Below are 17,131 nucleotides of genomic sequence, written 5' to 3' on the forward strand. Positions count from 1 at the left end.
AAGCAATAGTAAAAATAAATCTTTCACTTTTTGAAGTATTTAACACCTTTATGAATATTATAAAATGAACATGAATACATATTGGAAAAACAGTCTCATTTACGTGTCCTAATGATGACAATTTTATTAGGAAGAACAGGAGGTGATACAGGCCTACCTAACTAATTTTAAAGTACTTTGCGAATATTACAGTTTTTACAAATTGAAGGCTTGTGGTAACTCTACCTTACGCAAGTCTATCAAGATCATTTTCCCCACAGCATTTACTCACTTCATGTCTCTGTGTTCCATTTTGGTAATTCTCACAGCTTTCAAACTTTTAAATTATTATTATATTTTTATGATGATCTGTGATCAGAAATATTACTACTGTAATTATTTTCAGAAGCCACAAACCATGCCTATATAAGAAGGCAAACTTAGTGGATAAATGTTGTGTGTTCTGATTGCTCCACAGACTGGCCTTTCCCCCATTTCTCTTCCTCTTCTTAGGACTCCATATTCTCTGAGACAAAGATGGATTAAAATCGGGTCATTTAATAACCCTACAATGACTTCTAAGTGTTCAAGTGAAAGGAAATGTTACAAATCTCTCATTTTAAGTCAAAAGCTAGAAATGATTAGCCTTAGTAAGGAAGGCATGTCAAAAGTAGAGATAGGCCAAAAGTTAGGCCTTTTGTGCCATAGTTAGCCAAGATGTGAATGCAAAGAAAAGGTTTTTGTAGGAAATTAAAAGTGCTATTCTAGTGAACACATTAATGATAAGTAAAGAAATAGCCTTACTGTTGATATAAAATTTGAGTAGTCTAGATAGAAGATCAAATAGCTACAACATTTCTTTAAATCAGAGCCTAATCCAGAACAAGATCCTAACCCTCTTTAATTCTATGAAGGTTGAGGGAGGTGAGGGAGCTACAGAAGGTAAGTCTGAAGCTAGCAGAGGTTGGTTCATGAGGTTTAAGAAATTAAGCTGTCTTCATTACATGAAAGTTTAGGGTGAAAAAACAAGTGCTGATGTAGAAGTTGTAATAAGTTATCTAGAAGATCTAGCTAAAATAATGCATTAAGGTGGCTACACTAAACAAAAGATTTTCAATGTAGATGAAACAGTCTTCTATCGGAAGAAGATGTCATCTGGGACTTTCATAGATAGAGAGAAGTCAATGCTTCAAAGGTTCAAAGAACCTACTGATCTTTTTTTTTTTTTAGAGAATAACACAGCTTGTGACTTAAGTTGAAGCCAGTGTTCACTTATTATTCTGAAAATCCTAGGGTCCTTAAGAATTATGCTAAATCTCCTCTGCCTGTGTTCTATAAATGGAACAGCAAAGCCTAGATGACAGCACATCTGTTTACAGGATGGTTTACTGAATATTTTAAGCCCACTGCTGAGACTCACTTCCCAGGAAAAGAAGATTCCTTTCAAAATATTACTTCTCATTGACAATGCACATGCTCATCCAAGACAGATGGACTTTGCGATGGACAATGAGACAGATAGAAATGGACAATGAGATTAATGTTGTTTTTTGGCTGCTAACACAACACATTCTGCAGCCCATGGATTAAGGAGTATTTTAGCTTTCAAATCCTATTATTTAAGAAATACATTTTGTAAGACCATACATAGTGATTCCTCAGATAGATCTGGGTAAAGTCAATGGAAAACATTCTGGAAAATATTCACCCTTCTAAATGCCATTAAGAACATTTGTGATTTGTGGGAAGAGGTCAAATTATCAACACCAAGAGGATTTTTAAGAAATTGATTCCAGCTCTAATGGATGACTTGCAGGAGGTCAAGACTTCAATGGAGGAAATAACTACAGTTGTGGTAGAAATAATAAGAAAACCAGAAATAGAAGGGGATCCTGAAGATGGGACTGAATTGCTGCAATTTCATGACAAAACTTTAATGGATAAGGAATTGTTTTTTATGGATGAACAAAGAAAGTGATGCCTTGAGATGGTATCTTCTGGTGAAGATGCTGTGAAATTTGTTGAAATGAGAACAAAAGATTTAGATTATTACATACATTTAGTTGATAAAGTAGCAGCAGGGTTTGAGAGGATTTACTCCAATTTTGAAAGAAGTTCTATTGTGGATAAAATGCTATCAAACAACAATGCATACTATAGAAAAATGGTTTGTGAATGGAAGAGTCAATCTATGTGGAAAACATTGTTGTCTTATTTTAGGAAATTGCCACAGCCCTTCCAACACTCAGCAACCACCACCTTGATCAGTCAGCAGCTGTCAACACTGAAGCAAGACCGTCAAACAGTGAAAAGATTATGACTCACTGAAAGTTCAGATTATGGACAGCATTTTTGATCAATAAGCACTTTTTAAGTAAGGTATTGTATTTTTTAGACATATTGCTATTGCACACTTAATATAGTATAGTGGAGACATAATTTTACATGTACTGGGAAACAAAAAAATAATTTGACTTGCCTTATTGCAATATCCCCTTTATTGTGGTGGCCTGGAACCATACCTGCAATATCTCTGAGATATACCTAGAGTTGTGTTGTCTCCACGGCCTTCACTATTTCTAGTTGAAGCCCCTCCTATGAATAGCTACTGGCTAATTTTATGATGTCTTCTCCTCTTGCTAAAATTAGTTAATGAAAAACAACTCTCTTTATCTGCATTTTAGGATAACAGCAATAACTTGGGGTAGGGAGAAATTTCGGCATGGACAGTGTCTCTATATCATCACAGAAAATCTAACAGCCACTCAATAGTGTGTATTGATTTCAAATGTACATACATACATACACGGTACTGAATCATCATTTAGTGGATATTACTGAGTAATCTTTTTATTTTTTTCCCTATTTTCCAATAGGTTGTATTTAAAGTGAATAGAAAGAATTAGACCATTTCTGTCATTTGATTGATAATACCAGGGAACCACATCTGGTTTCCTCCATAGGTCATTAGCATTGGACTCACAGAGCTGTTTTCTGATGAGGATGTATTTTCAGAGATGTGCATACAGTCAGTTTAAAGAAAGCTAAAATCCAATTGTAGTATTATGAGTGAACAAATCATCTTCTAAAATATCAGAATAATAAAGGACTTCTTTTGTGATTTTAAATAATCTTAGAAACACAACATCATTCTCTCAAATCCACTGTTTCTTTTCCACTACGAATTCTACTTTTCTAGTCTGTATTATTTCTTTCCTGCACTATAATTTCTTAAACTCCTGTCTTCCTCCATTCCATTCATCCTATGAAACATGGGAAAATTAATCACATAATACTACTTTACAATTGTCATATACCTGCCCAAAAAGCTTTGGTAGCTCACAGTTAACTATAGAACAAAAATAGGTAGCCACTGTAATTTATTGAGCAAGTTCTAATTAACAAAATGTTTTAGTGGGTTGATTTTCATAGCAGTGTAGATGAAAGAAAGGAAGTAGGAAGATTATGTACATGGTAATTTCAACACTCTGGTCAAAATGATGAAAATGTAAATGTGATAGTAATACCTCCAAGTCAGGGAGAAAAACATGGCCGTGAAATATTGCAAAACTTTAATTGTTTTGAGGATAGTCTGATTTAAAGAGGAAAAGAGAAAATCAGAAAGCTGTGTGACTGGGTGACTAAGAGGATACTGCTGCCAGTCAGTATAGTGGAAAGAAAGTTAGAAAAGGGAACCAGTTTTGGGAATGAATTAATTAGAAATGGTTATGGGAATGTAAATAAAAATGTTCCTTAGTTGGGGGGATCCCTGGGTGGCGCAGCGGTTTAGCGCCTGCCTTTGGCCCAGGGCGTGATCCTGGAGACCCGGGATCGAATCCCACGTCAGGCTCCCGGTGCATGGAGCCTGCTTCTCCCTCTGCCTATGTCTCTGCCTCTCTCTCTCTCTCTCTGTGACTATCATAAATAAATGAAAAAAAATAAAAAAAAATGTTCCTTAGTTGGAAGTAGGATAATGACTTTTGTTTATAGTTATGGACTTGAAATAGGAATTTGATAATAAAGGTGAGAATTTCAACATTAAAAAGACATTAAAATTCATGGAAATGCATGCATTCTCAGAGGAAAAGGCTTTAAACAGGGAAGAACATAATGTCAGAGGTTGAACTTTAAAGAACACCTACACTCAAGAGGGCAGCTTAGAAGCTAGAGTTGATAAACATTAAGCACACATGTAGGAAGAGATCCAGTAGAGTTCAGTGCCACAGAAGTTCAGCAGAAATAAACTGTTAAAATATCAAAGAGTATGCAGATGCTAAAAGGCCTGTATGTTGGTGATGTGAAAAATCTCACCAAATCTAAAGACGACATTTGAAGAGTAAGAATCAGAGTGGTGGAGACAGATGATAAATTGTGTAAAGATTAAAAAGAAATGGAAGCAATGAATAACAGTTTTATAGCACTGCACAATTTATAATGGGCTTCTTACATACCTTAGAATATTAAGAAGTTAGATAGTAACTGTTTGGTTCAAGTAAGATAAATTTTAAAATCAAGGAGATTTAGCAATGTTTAAAGATTAAAAAGGGGAAAGAAAAAGACTGAAGCAGCTGGAGGGAGTAAAAATAGGAAGCTTACAACTCTATCCTGCATTACACAGGCAGTGAGTGTAAAGTACAGATGAGAGAAAGAAAAGTAGCGAGTTTTACCAGGACCAACTGAGCTAAAGATAAGGACAAATGAGAAACCTCACTCTGCTTTTATTGTTTTCTCCAGGAAAAAAGAGAGAGGCAATCTTTTGAAAATGAGAGCAGAACTGGGGGTTTCAAAGAGAAACAGTCCAGGATAGTTAAATCGTCAAGCAAGTTTAATTTTAATAGCATAAATTTTGGACCAAGTCATCATAGTTCTCTACCATATCTCACAACTGTTTGATGATATAGAATTAGAGATGTAGAAATCAAATACTGGAAAGAGATTCAATATTGGATATTTGCTTATGAGCTTGGCAAAAATCTACCATGACATAAAATCAAAGCAAACAAAAATGACATAATTTATAAGGGCTCAATACACTAAACCATAAATCTATTCTAAATACAGAAGTTCTTAATGTTTTTAAATAGCTATTAAAATATTTCCAGAAGTTTTTACTGTAAAATTGGCCAGATATATTTTCTTAATGCTGTTCTTAGTGTTCCATAATAATACTATTCTAACTCTGTGAGATGACTTATAGCTCATACAACACTTGCATACGCACTATGTCATTTGATTTTCACAAGTCAGGCACAAGTTGAGTCAAGATAAAGAATTCAGATTATTTGAGTTGCTTTCAACCTTGTCAATCATGAGTTTTCTTTTGCCCTACCATTTATGAGGGCTTAGGAAAAAACCATGGTAATGTTATAAAAAGAGAGAAAAAAATACTCCTTCTTTTATATATATATATATATATATACACACACACACACACACACACACACACATATATATATATACACATACATACATACATATATATATTATATGGAGTTTGCTTCTACCTATGGTTTTGATTCTCATTCTCTGCCTTTTGCCTAGCCATAAAAATTTGAGTTGTGCCTAATGCTGTGGGTTATATAAGAATGACCTCTGCACTTACAAGCTTATTGAAAGGACTTTGTGACCGTTTTTCTTTGGGTCTGATAATATTCTAGGCAGTTGCAGCAATATAATTAAACACATTCAAAGTACTGAAGTTCAGTCAAATAATTCAACAAATTTTACTGAGTATCTTCTTTGTGCAAATACTATAATATGTGCTTAAAATTTATATCACTGGGGAAATAAGAACTGTTCAAGGAATAAGTATAGGTTTTACATGATAGCAAGCTGTGTGAGCAGATTGATATCTCTGTCAGAAAACTAATGTGCTCCTGGGCTGTGTTATGTCTGGCATATAGAGCAAAGATGGTGATAGACTGCTTGTTTCCCTTTATAGTCTTAATATCTTTCCATATCATAGGTATGTTCACCCACGAACTCTTAGAAAAATTAAATCTATCCAGAAGGGAGGGCCCAAAGTGGTACAGGGGCTCAAAGCAATGTAATTATCAGAAATGTTTGGAAGAACTAGGAGTATTTAGTCAGAAAATTGAATATGTTTGGGCAGCAGAAGAAAGAAGGATTACCATTATTGTGTTTGAATGACAGAGGAGAAAAATGAAGGCCCTTGTATTGATCTTATAGGAGGCATGTTTGGGTTCAGAATGAGTAAGATTACTTCATGAGAATTTTAATTTACTAAATATTAATAGACAGTTTCTCGTCAGGGATGTCAACATTGTGTACAGGATTACATTAAGATATATTTAAGGTCCTTTTCAAATTTGAGCCTGATTATTCAGAGATTTTTGGCATAAGGAATAATCTTTATAGAGAATGCACCATTTGAACTGGACTTTGAATAGTAATATTTTGGCTGTAATAGTGGCCACCTCAAGCTACAAATGATGTAAGTATATGAGGATTGCCATTACACTGAAACTTAGATATGAAAAGAAAAGGTAGAATTTTCATTTCATCTAAAGCTTATACGGTCATCTTCATGAAACATCATTCACTAATACAAAGGGGAAGGTAAATATTGTATTTTTAGTCAAATCTAGGAACCTAGAGTCAATCATCATTTTAATCAGTATTTTATTTACCCCCTCAGAGTAAAATCCATCTTTTTAGGTAAGATCCTCAGTCTTTCAGGTTTTTACCTTTTCCCCTACATTTTATTTTAGATGGTATTTGGGACTATTAGTACAATAGAGCTTCCATGGCCTTAAAGCACTGGGACAAAGGGTCACTGGATTTGAATAATGTCATTTGCCTTCCTCTGGTCTCTGTGGTGACATCCCTTCTATGTCTGGTCTTTCACTTGAAGTTGGTGGCTAGAGAAACTCATAGTCTGTGTTTTCTCAGTTTGGTCAGGTCCTGGTAGCCATCTCTAAGACTGACAAATCTCATCTTCTTGTACTCTAGACTAGTCTAGAAGGTCTATTCTGCAGTTTTTGCTCTTAAAATAAGGCTTCACAGCAGGTTGGCTAGCTCTCAACTCAACTACCCTCTGAGTATACAGGAACTTTCAACAGTTCTGTAAAGTAAATTCCTGTCCTCCCTCTGCCTAACAATGATGCCTTGAATGATTACATTCAAGATTACTTGAATGTGGTCCCCCTTAGCCTGGCCAGGTGTTATCATTCCAAAGATCTAAGAACTAGGGCAGAAATTTCTGTCCTTGAGTTTACCTCTACCTATCTGGATATTTCTAAAGCCACAACCTCTCATCTCACATCCTCAATGTGTGAATGAGTAAAAAATGTTGTTAGTTGCCATCCTCTAGCATTTCTACCTCTTTTCCATTATTCTCTGAGACAAAGAGAATAGAATTTTCTCTACTTTACCTACCTCATAGCCACTATCTTCCTTATACCGAACTCTGGCCTACGCCATTATTGTGGCCTGGGATATCCTGTCTTCACTATGGGATAAACTGTATCATTTTGACCACTAGGCCCAGCCTTGATATGTCAAACCATAAACATCTATTTTCATCTTTTGACAATACCTTGATTTGAAGCCTACCAATTTGCTTAGAAAAATCTTATGCTGAATGTCAAAACTCTTTGTTTTTTATTTCTTATGTAATAACCTACATCCTTAGCAGAAAGATGCCTTGGATTGAATAAGTATTATACCCAGAAATTCACATCAGTATTTCTTAAAACATTACCCCCTTTTCCCATTACACAAATATTCTGGCCCACAAATCTGAATCATGCTAATTTCCCATTTAAAGATTTTCAATAATTTCTTGTTCCCTTTAAATAAAACCCTTTTAAAGACTTTCCTGACCAACCAGATTAGTTTAGGACCCCTGTGTGTACTTCACAAGTTCCCATGATTCCTCTTTCATAATATTATAATTTTCCCTTTTCAATGTCTATGTTTCCTAATAGATTGGAACTAAAAATTCCCAACTTCCAGCATATTGTCCATGGACATAGCAGGTGTTTAACAAATATCTGCGTGAATTATAGCTTTAATTTCATATATGAGTTATATTTCTCACCTGTAAATCAATAAATTGGTAATCTGGTTTGCACGGTTCCTTTTGAAATCTGTAAATATGATACTACTCTGAAACCACTGTGAACCCACTGTGGCTTAGCTGACAATATCAATTTCTATTCCTCCAGAGCCAGGTTTTAGAACACAGGAAATTCACCAATAAGTGCCATCTTGTCAAATTTCTTGACAAGTAATAATTTATCCTCTCCTTGGGGACAACCCTACCCTGACGCAAGAATTCTCTCAAACTACAAGAAGGAGATCCATCTTCATTAATACCTAAGTTGATAATGAGGACATTTCAGTTTAAAATACCCAATTATCTTCCACAGATTTTTATCCCCTTGCAGGTGTGCCAAGTTTTCTCACAAGCTTATTTTACCTTCAGCTGGTCCTTCTGTTTTATGAAGTTCCAATTAACTAGATTTAGTCATGTTGTGGCTAGAAGGATATGACGAGAAAGGGTAGCATATAGCAATCCGTATGTAAATTGTTACTTTATTGGATAACATTTACGTTCGAAATTGGGAAAATCAATAAAAAGGAACCTTAATTTCTAACAAGCACACACACTGAAAAAAGAAGAGAGTGGGGCGGACACTATTTTGATTCTAAGACAGCACAGCGACTAAAAACGATTCCAAAGAAGCAAATGGCAACAGAGGTCAATAGGCTGTGACCTACATCTATTTTATTTCAAAAACATTTTCACCTCCACTAAGTGCACTGCAGAATGTTAAATGCCATTAAAAAGAATGGGCAAATTTAAGGTAACTTGAGGAGGCACATTTCCCATTAGGAAAGGATCTTTCCTTATCCATGAGGTCAGTCAGGTGCTTTTCTTCCCCCTTCACTGGCGGCCAGAACAAAGCCCGGCACGCAGTAAACATTTAATGCTTATTCGTTGAATGAATGAATGAATGACTGAATGACTGAATGAATGAGGCAAGCTAGACCGCGATGGCTGAAAGACTGAGAGGCTGTCAGCCCCGAAGCACACGTGCTGTCTTGCCAGCAGGCGGGCTGGCATCTCCTCATTCCCTCACCTTTCTGCCACTTGTGAATTCCCCTGTCTGCCCCTCCCTCGGGATGACCAAAATTCCGTCCCTACACCCGCCCCTCCTCGGTCAGTGCGCTCATCTCTCACACAGACGCAGCTGTTTCCGAGGAACGCCCCGCTGCGCCAGCAGGGCCCGGGAGGGGAGTCGCCCGGGAGCCTGAGCGGGAAGGCACCCCGCGCGCCCCGGAACCCCGAGGCCCCATACAAAGGATGGGGACCCGTATCCTTCCCGTCCTTCACGAAACCCAGTCTTCTCCCTCTCACCTCCCCATGCAGGCTCCCCAGTGCCAACCTGGGTCCGGCTGACCCTGTGACGAGGGGAAGGAGGCCAAACCACCCTCACCGGACGAGAGGGCGAGGCGAGCGCGCCGCCCGCGCAACCGCCCGCCGTTTCCGCGCGCTCTGCCGTCCGACACTTCGCGCGGGAGTTGCGTGCGGGGCCTGAGGCACTAGGGCAGCAGGGGGCGCGTGCGCGTGGAAGGGCGGGGGAGGAGGGCGCCGCGCGCCAGCAGGTGGGCGCGTCCTCTCACGCGCGTGCGCGCGCCGCGCCTTCTCCCTCACGTTCCCCGCGCGACGCGTCCCCTCCCCGCCGGGAGCGCGCGCCTCCCGCTCTCGCGCCGGGTCCCTCTCGGTCTCTCGGAGCCCCGCACTCTCCGGAGCTCCTGCCCCGGTGTCGCGTCGGCCGCGGCTCTCTAGCCCGGAGGCTCAGCCTCGGCGCGTCGGAGCCGGGTCTCAGGCCTCTTCCACTCCTGCCGCCACTCCTCTTCCCTTTCCCGCTCTTCTCTCCCACCCGGTCCACCGAGGGAGCCTGGATACGAAGCAGGCAGGCTCGAGAAGGGAGTTGGAAAAATGGAGGTGCCGCGCCTGGATCATGCCCTCAACAGCCCCACCAGCCCCTGTGAGGAGGTGATCAAAAACCTCAGCCTGGAGGCCATTCAGCTGTGCGACCGGGACGGTAAGAGCGACGGGGGCTGGAAGGAAAGGGGCCGAGCCGGCGGCCAGGCGCCGCGGCCGCCCCGACTCTGCCGACCCTGCTCGCCCCGGCGTCAGGGTCTTTTGTTGTCCCTCCGTACAAATAAATACAGGTGGGGCTCCTCTCGGCTCACCCTCCCTCCCCCGGAGGCTAGCGACAAAAGGACCCCGGGGCCGGCGCGTCGGCGCGGAGAGTCGCCTCGGTCCCCGGCCGCGGCGCGCCCGCCGTCCTCGCCGCCTGGCCCCGCGCCGAGGGGCTGCCCGGGCGAGGGCGCCGTTCCCGCCCGCCGCTCCTGCCCGGGACCAGGCGTTTCCGACGGTGCCGCAGTCCGGGTTTCCAGGTTCTACCGCTCTACCGGAACCGAAGGCGAAACGCCCTCCGATTGCTTCTGGTACCCCTCCTTCTCCCCGCCACCGCACACGCTAGTTAGCATTTCCAGCCCAGAAACTTATCATTTCCTTTTTAAACCTCTCCTCTTCAGACTCCCCCACATTTATTGGTCTTTTTATGCCCTCAAAGAGGGATTGGGATGACGGTTTTTTCAAGAAGGGGCGCGAGGGGTGGGCGGGGGAGTGCGTTTCAGCACCAAGGACAGCCACAAGCTTAGTGATTTGGGGCTGTGATTCAGAAACTGTCAAAAAATCTGTAAAGAAGTGGCCTCGTATATTTGCTGTGGTACAGAATATGTGGCGAGTACTAACCATTGTGTCCCGACATTATATAGCTTATTCTTATTGTTAAAGTTGGCAGTCTCGGAAAGAAGGAAGTGGTTGAACACGGGTTTGAGCGTTAGAGAGAAGCTCACACTGTGCAATTTGGGTAGCTTGTAGTGCTTCTGTGTTATTTGGAATAGTTGGAGTCCGTGCTATTTCAGTAATGTGGAATAAAACTTCATTTGTTGAAAAGAAGTCATCTGATTAGTAATTGATTGGCCAAATAATTGTAAAATTGGACCTCTGACAAGGGAAAAACAATTTACATGTTGTCAGGATGACCCTGAACACTTCTGGCTATAAATGGAATCAGTGATTAACAGCGTATGGAGACGATGATTTAAAAATATTTTTTAGCCAAGGTTATGTAGAAATACTAATGTGCTCACAATAAGGCCATAAAATTTATCAGTGCGTTATCCAAATACAGAGCAAAGGTCTTGTTTCCAAAGTCATTTAAATGATAACTTGGTGAGGCATTGCTAAACAGTATAGTTTAGGACAACTGAACACTGAATTTCTGTTTATAATAAACTTAAGACAGAATAATTGACCTTTGAAAACAAAGCCACTTTAAATAATTTCTGAAAAAGGTACAGTGTGAACAAGTAAATACTCTTGCAAAAGCTGTTTATAATTCCTTTATCCTTAGATTACCATAGTAATAGGTGCATATATTTATGGTATCTGAAAAAAAGTAATCATTTTGCCATGCCATATGTAGACTTGTATTATTAGACTATTAGAAATTATTTTTAATATACCACATAGGAAATCACATGAGCTTTAGTTTATTTATGAAATGACTTTTTCTGGTGTTACCATTGTAAATGCTTTGATTTTCCTAGATTGGTTTGACAGAAAACCAAGAATCTAGTAAAAGTAGATTTTCATTTACTTCAGTGATTTATCAAAAGCTTATTACTATAGTTAATGGAAATAGGCAATTCATAGTTGCTCTTCAGAACCCAGTAATCTTAATTCTTAAGATTGCATTTACCACATTTTCAAAGATATTAGGGAAAATTAAGTTGTTTTTTGTTTTTATGAAGTTTACAGAATTGGTGTAGAGGAACAAAACTAATGCTGCACACATATATGTGGTCTCTTCTTGTAGAGTCGTAGCTTTTTTATTTTGGTAATATTTTTTGGTTGTTTCAGTTCACATTATGAATCCTGCAAAATGAACAAATTATGTAACATTTAATGGAGGGGGTGCTGGCACTTAGCAGCATCTATGAAAATTACTTATTTGAGGCTTCTAATGATTCGTCGTAGATTAATAGGGTTTCATTTTATAAAATGTATCAACAAATACAAAGAGCTAACTCTTCTATTAAAAAAACATGTAAAAATTAGGAATAGCTTGGGTAGAGATGTCACTAAATGCCTAACTTTTTATTTTGTGACTTTGCATGTCAATTCCAAAATATATAGGTCTTTTTTTTTTGCAGAACAATAAAAAAAATGTTGCATTAAGTTTGTCAAGCAGACCTTATTTATCATACTCTTATACTGAGAAATTTTCAGCTAGGTATTATTTACTCCCTTCTCTCCCTCTCAGGTCTCATTCATGTACTAAATATATAACAGAAAGATTAGGATGTGGCAGATGCGCTGTAATATGCTTAAGTACATAGTGAGTGCTAAATTTTCATAATTTTATGATTATAAAAGTACGTGTCTTGTTTGCTTTTTACTTTTCTCTATTCTACTATGAATTTGGTGATAAATGAGCTCAAATTAATTTCTTGGAAGTAGAATAGGAGAAAATATTGTTAGAAATACATTTCCTTTTACTCTCTCCACTTATAGGTGTTTTAAATTTTACAATGCTTTGCATATTTCATCAACTAAGAGTTATAGTTGCTGGTAAACTGTCTTTCTTATGTTTCCTTGGTTTGTACGTTTTTTCCTTTCACTTGCTATTTTCTTATAAATTGATCCATTTACATAATTAGCAATAATTCGAAGTATTTCCTTTTTTTGATAGTTTCTCCAAGTATTTAACAATTGAAAGAATATGGAATAGAATCCAATGGTCATATAATTGGGTTTTTTTAATTAGGCAAGATGGTTCTTCTACACACATGTTATTTATCCTAGGCATGTGTGCTTTGGTTGATAGTAGATGGTCCCTGCCTACATGTTACTTGTGGTTCAAAATGAGGATCTGAATAGACTTCTATTAGGAAATCTCTGAAGATATGTTGTAGATCTAGAACTTTCTGTAATTTCTGTTGCAAATAGAGGAGTGCTTCTGTTCCTCCATCTCTGCTGTGCTGAAGTATCCTCAAATTGCACGTATGATACACTTTAATTGAAGATTTTTCCAAAGAAGTTGAAGGAAGAAAACATTACTCATCAGGAAGCATTGATATTATGGGACCCCGTTTCCAGTTTTCACATAAGATACTTCAGACCCTAACTGACCTGTGATGAGACAGAAGAGCGCCCAACCCCACACATAGAACTCCGCATTACTTCTACTTCTCTTCATTATTCTTAAAATCATGTATGTGTGTGTATGTGTATATAGATATGATCTAACTTATACATGTATTTTATGCACACACACAAGCTTTCCTTGCTGAAAGGGAAAGATATATGCATCCATCTCCCTGCATTCTTGCTATAATAGTAAGGAAGAAAATACAAAATTAATTTGTTGTATAGCACTTAAATCCACACCCAAGGCTTCCTAGGTTTAGCAAGTATTATTTCCATGATTATTTTATGACTGCCTAGATACAGTTTATGGAGTTTATGATCCTCTTCAACAAGGGAATACATTTTAAGGAAAATGCAGGGAGAGAACCTGACAGATTCCCATGTGTTTGTGTATAACAATAATTTTGTGAAGGAAAAGAAAACAAGGTTTTCTTTTTTTTTTTTTACATATTAAAAAAATTCCTTTTAATTTTGATTTTGTCATACCTACTTAAATTATAAAATCAGTTGTGACTTTTTTATGATTACTGATATGTGAATTAAACAAATTTTAACTTTGGAAATATAACACAGAAATGCTTACTAGTTAGCACAATGCTGTATTAAATAATCCTTAAGGACATTTTCTGAAGCAGATATCTAGAAAGAGTACCAATAACTGTTCCCTTTAATAGTACAAAAATACAAGGTAATCATTGCTCAGTCCCACTGACATTCATATACCATAGTGGCAATAGCATTTTAGAAACAGACCTCTGACAGAATATTGGCTCTTGATAGATATATTACCTTAGTCAAATTACTTAACCTGTTTTTAGCTTTAAGCTGTATCATGTAGAATGGTTATAATAATGTCAAGTCTGCAGGATTGTTAAAACCATGACATGAAGTATTCTCTGTCATTTCTTATAATTCTTGACACAAAATAGAGAATAATTATTATTGTAAGTGGATTATTATTCTCCACATACGTTGAGTTTAACTACTGCTTTTTATTTATTTATTTATTTTTTGTCCAATGTTTAGATCTTTGTTTTTCATTTCAGTTGTGTTTTGTTGACTCAGTAAATCCTTCTTATGTCACTTCATTTTCATGAATAGACAATGGAAACTGTAAATTCTTAATTAAAAAAAATAGTCAACTTTAAAGCCCTAGTTACGATACTATATCTTTTGCTTATATTTATCTATCCCATCATAGTATCTTTGTCAGCCTTAATCCTAAAAGCTTTTTTCAGTTTCTACTTCAAACCTACTGTTTGCTGCATTTCATGTGCCTTATACCCCTGATACCTGCTTTGGCTAGGTATTTGTATCAGAACTTTCTATTCTTGATTTAACATTTTTTCTTTAGGATTTTTTTTTCCCTAAGGATAAATATGTATTAGTGCATGTGACCTCTGGATTCATTTCTTTGACCCAGATATGACTATAGAGACGGTGTAAAATTTTAATGAGTGAGCATGGAACACAACAAAAAGAAAAGAAAAACTAAAAGAAACAAACAAAAAGCTTTAAAGTCATCAGATTGTGTTAAACCAATTCATATTCTTGGTAGGGGTTCTAATTCATTCCCAGAGAAAATGAAGTTATTAGAGTAAAAGTCACATCAAAGAATTTGCAACCAGACTCCCTCCAGTGGTAGAATTACTGATATGTTATAAGTAGTAACATTGGCTACTTGCTTTGTTGCCTGGGTAAGCCGGTCAGAAATTCACGCTAAAGAACACTATCTAGGCAACTTCGAAGTGAGGTTTTTTTATTGCTAATATTCTCTCCTGCCTCATTTAGGCCCACTCTTGATCTTTCCTTAACTGATGTGAGTATAGTTTACTAATTATTTTTATATATTATCCTGGGCTTCAGAAAAAATAGCAGCTATCTCTATCTGCAGTAAGGACAATCCTAGTTTCTGGTTTTCCTTCTCTGCCCTTTGTAAATGGCATTTTAGTTTTTCTGCACAGCATTTGCCTCTTTCTTAGGCTTATTTTACACTGCTGTTAAATTTCTCTGTAAGAATCTTTTTACTGTTATTTTAAATTCTGTTTTTTACTATTTTAAAGCATTTACCTTAGTCTTTAATGTCTCTTAATATATTTTATGATTAGTACACAGTAGTTAAATTGTCTTTTTAAGCATGTTGTATTTTATGCATGTTGTATTTTATGCGTGTTCATTTGATAAATAAAATCAGTATTTGTGGAAGACTTCTAACAGAAACATATTGACGCATTGAAGAGTTCTCTACAGGAAAAATAGGTAGACAGTATCAGCATGTTTTTTATGGAAAGATAGCACGTGGCAAGGGGTAAAAGAAATTGAGAAATAATTGTGAACTTTGTGATTGAATTTTCAAGGAATATGAGGAATGATAGTAATTTAAGGATTTTTAAGTCTAGGAAATCAGAAAAATCATTGAAAAAAAGGAGGAAAGGAAATAATATTTAGACGCCATGATAATTGTTTTTTATACCTTGAATTTTAGGCCTCAGTGGATATCCAGATATGTCTTAAACTCTTTTCCAGGGGTACTTCCTCCTCGCAGAAATCATATTCTCAGAGCAGTATGACATACTGCATGTTTCAACATGGATCCCCCCCAAAAGAACCCACTTACATTATTTTTAGACACTTGTTTTTCTTGATTCTCATTCTTCAAAGACTATTCATAGTCTAATGATAGTATGTTGAAAAACTAACCACTTGGTACTTTATAGAGGATTATAAAATAGATTTTTAAGTCACCTGCCTAAAGGTAGTTTTGAAGAGATAGGAGACTTTTCAGAGAGATTGAACATAAAAAGTAAAAGGAACATTTATGTTAAGACATTTAGAATCTAACACTAAGAGACTTCCTTGGAAACTGAAACACTTAGTGATTCCTCTTATGTTCTGGGGAAAGAGTTCTAGAATGAGAAAGAGAATTGTTCATAGAACTGTATATTCCACTGGGGATACTAGAACCAGGTGGAAAAGGCAAGATTAGTGTTTGACTTCAGTTTTAGAATGACCTCTGATCAACTTTGTGTCTCACCCCTTAATGGAAAGGAGTGAATACATGCTGGAGAAGGCCAAGTTTGAACCCTAAAGATGAAATAAATCTACATTCCAGGTTTGTTAAAAAAAAAATAGACAAAAAAAAAATAGACAAGATCTCTGGATTTTGAAGTTACTCCATAGATGTGAGTTGAACAAAAAGCATCATAACTCTGAATTGTGTTAGTTTCATTCATGATATTGTAACTATTTGCACCAAGTTTGTTGTTCATTTTCAAAGGGCTTTTCTGTGGGAATTTTTGCTTATAAGCTGTTTGTTGTGATGGTTGTGGCAACTAGTGTAAATAAATCTTTTTGTTTTCTATAGCCTGTGGGAGTGTTACTATCTAATAATAGTATGAGAAACTTATAACTTCCCTGACATATGCACAAAAATTTTTCTAATATACTTACTTTGATTTTCTTGAAAAACAGGCTTTTACAAATTTAAATGTTGGTGAATCTGTCAGTCTTTAAAATTTTAAGAACTGAGAATAAATGCTAGCAAGAATGACAATTTTTAATACTACTAAATGATAGGTTGTTAATGATTGATTTTAAAGTTATACCTATGATATAGAAGAGACATTAAGTAAGTTAGTCTTTGGGCCAAATTGAAAACCTGCTACCAGTTTTTGTAAGTAAAATTTTATTAGAAGAGAACTAAGCTCATTTGTTTATATATTATCTATGGCTGCTTTCTTACTACAAAGGGGAAGTAACTACTGTGACAGTAGACCAAGCTTAAAATACTTATTATCTGGTCTTTTACAGGAAATGTTTGCCAACTCCTAACATGGAGGGTTGAGAAAATTGATAAGGATTAATAAATTAATATTGAAAATATTGAGAGAAGAG

At 37.2% G+C, this 17,131-nt stretch overlaps 1 protein-coding gene and 1 long non-coding RNA gene across 8 annotated transcripts in view; one reads left to right on the plus strand and one right to left on the minus strand.

Moving 5' to 3' along the window:
• LOC102155265 overlaps nt 1–9,589 on the minus strand; it is a 70,937-nt gene extending 61,348 nt beyond the window's left edge. For 2 of the 5 annotated variants that reach the window (XR_005357842.1, XR_005357841.1), the window contains exon 1: nt 9,365–9,589. This is a non-coding gene — a long non-coding RNA (uncharacterized LOC102155265). The remainder of the gene's footprint in view (nt 1–9,364) is intronic. The other 3 variants (XR_005357839.1, XR_005357840.1, XR_005357843.1) reach the window with 2 other exon arrangements.
• Nucleotides 9,590–9,672: 83 nt separating this feature from the next.
• PHYHIPL (phytanoyl-CoA 2-hydroxylase interacting protein like) overlaps nt 9,673–17,131 on the plus strand; it is a 74,098-nt gene continuing 66,639 nt past the window's right edge. The window contains exon 1 of one of the 3 annotated variants that reach the window (XM_038533979.1): nt 9,673–10,055. In XM_038533979.1, the coding sequence (XP_038389907.1) occupies nt 9,950–10,055 (106 nt within the window). In that variant the 5' untranslated portion in view covers nt 9,673–9,949. Of the gene's footprint in view, nt 10,056–14,948; nt 15,057–16,190; nt 16,350–17,131 lie in introns of those variants that run through there. The other 2 variants (XM_038533982.1, XM_038533981.1) reach the window with 2 other exon arrangements.

Source organism: Canis lupus, chromosome 4 (assembly GCF_011100685.1).
Source record: "Canis lupus familiaris isolate Mischka breed German Shepherd chromosome 4, alternate assembly UU_Cfam_GSD_1.0, whole genome shotgun sequence".
Classification (NCBI taxonomy): Eukaryota; Metazoa; Chordata; class Mammalia; order Carnivora; family Canidae; genus Canis; species Canis lupus.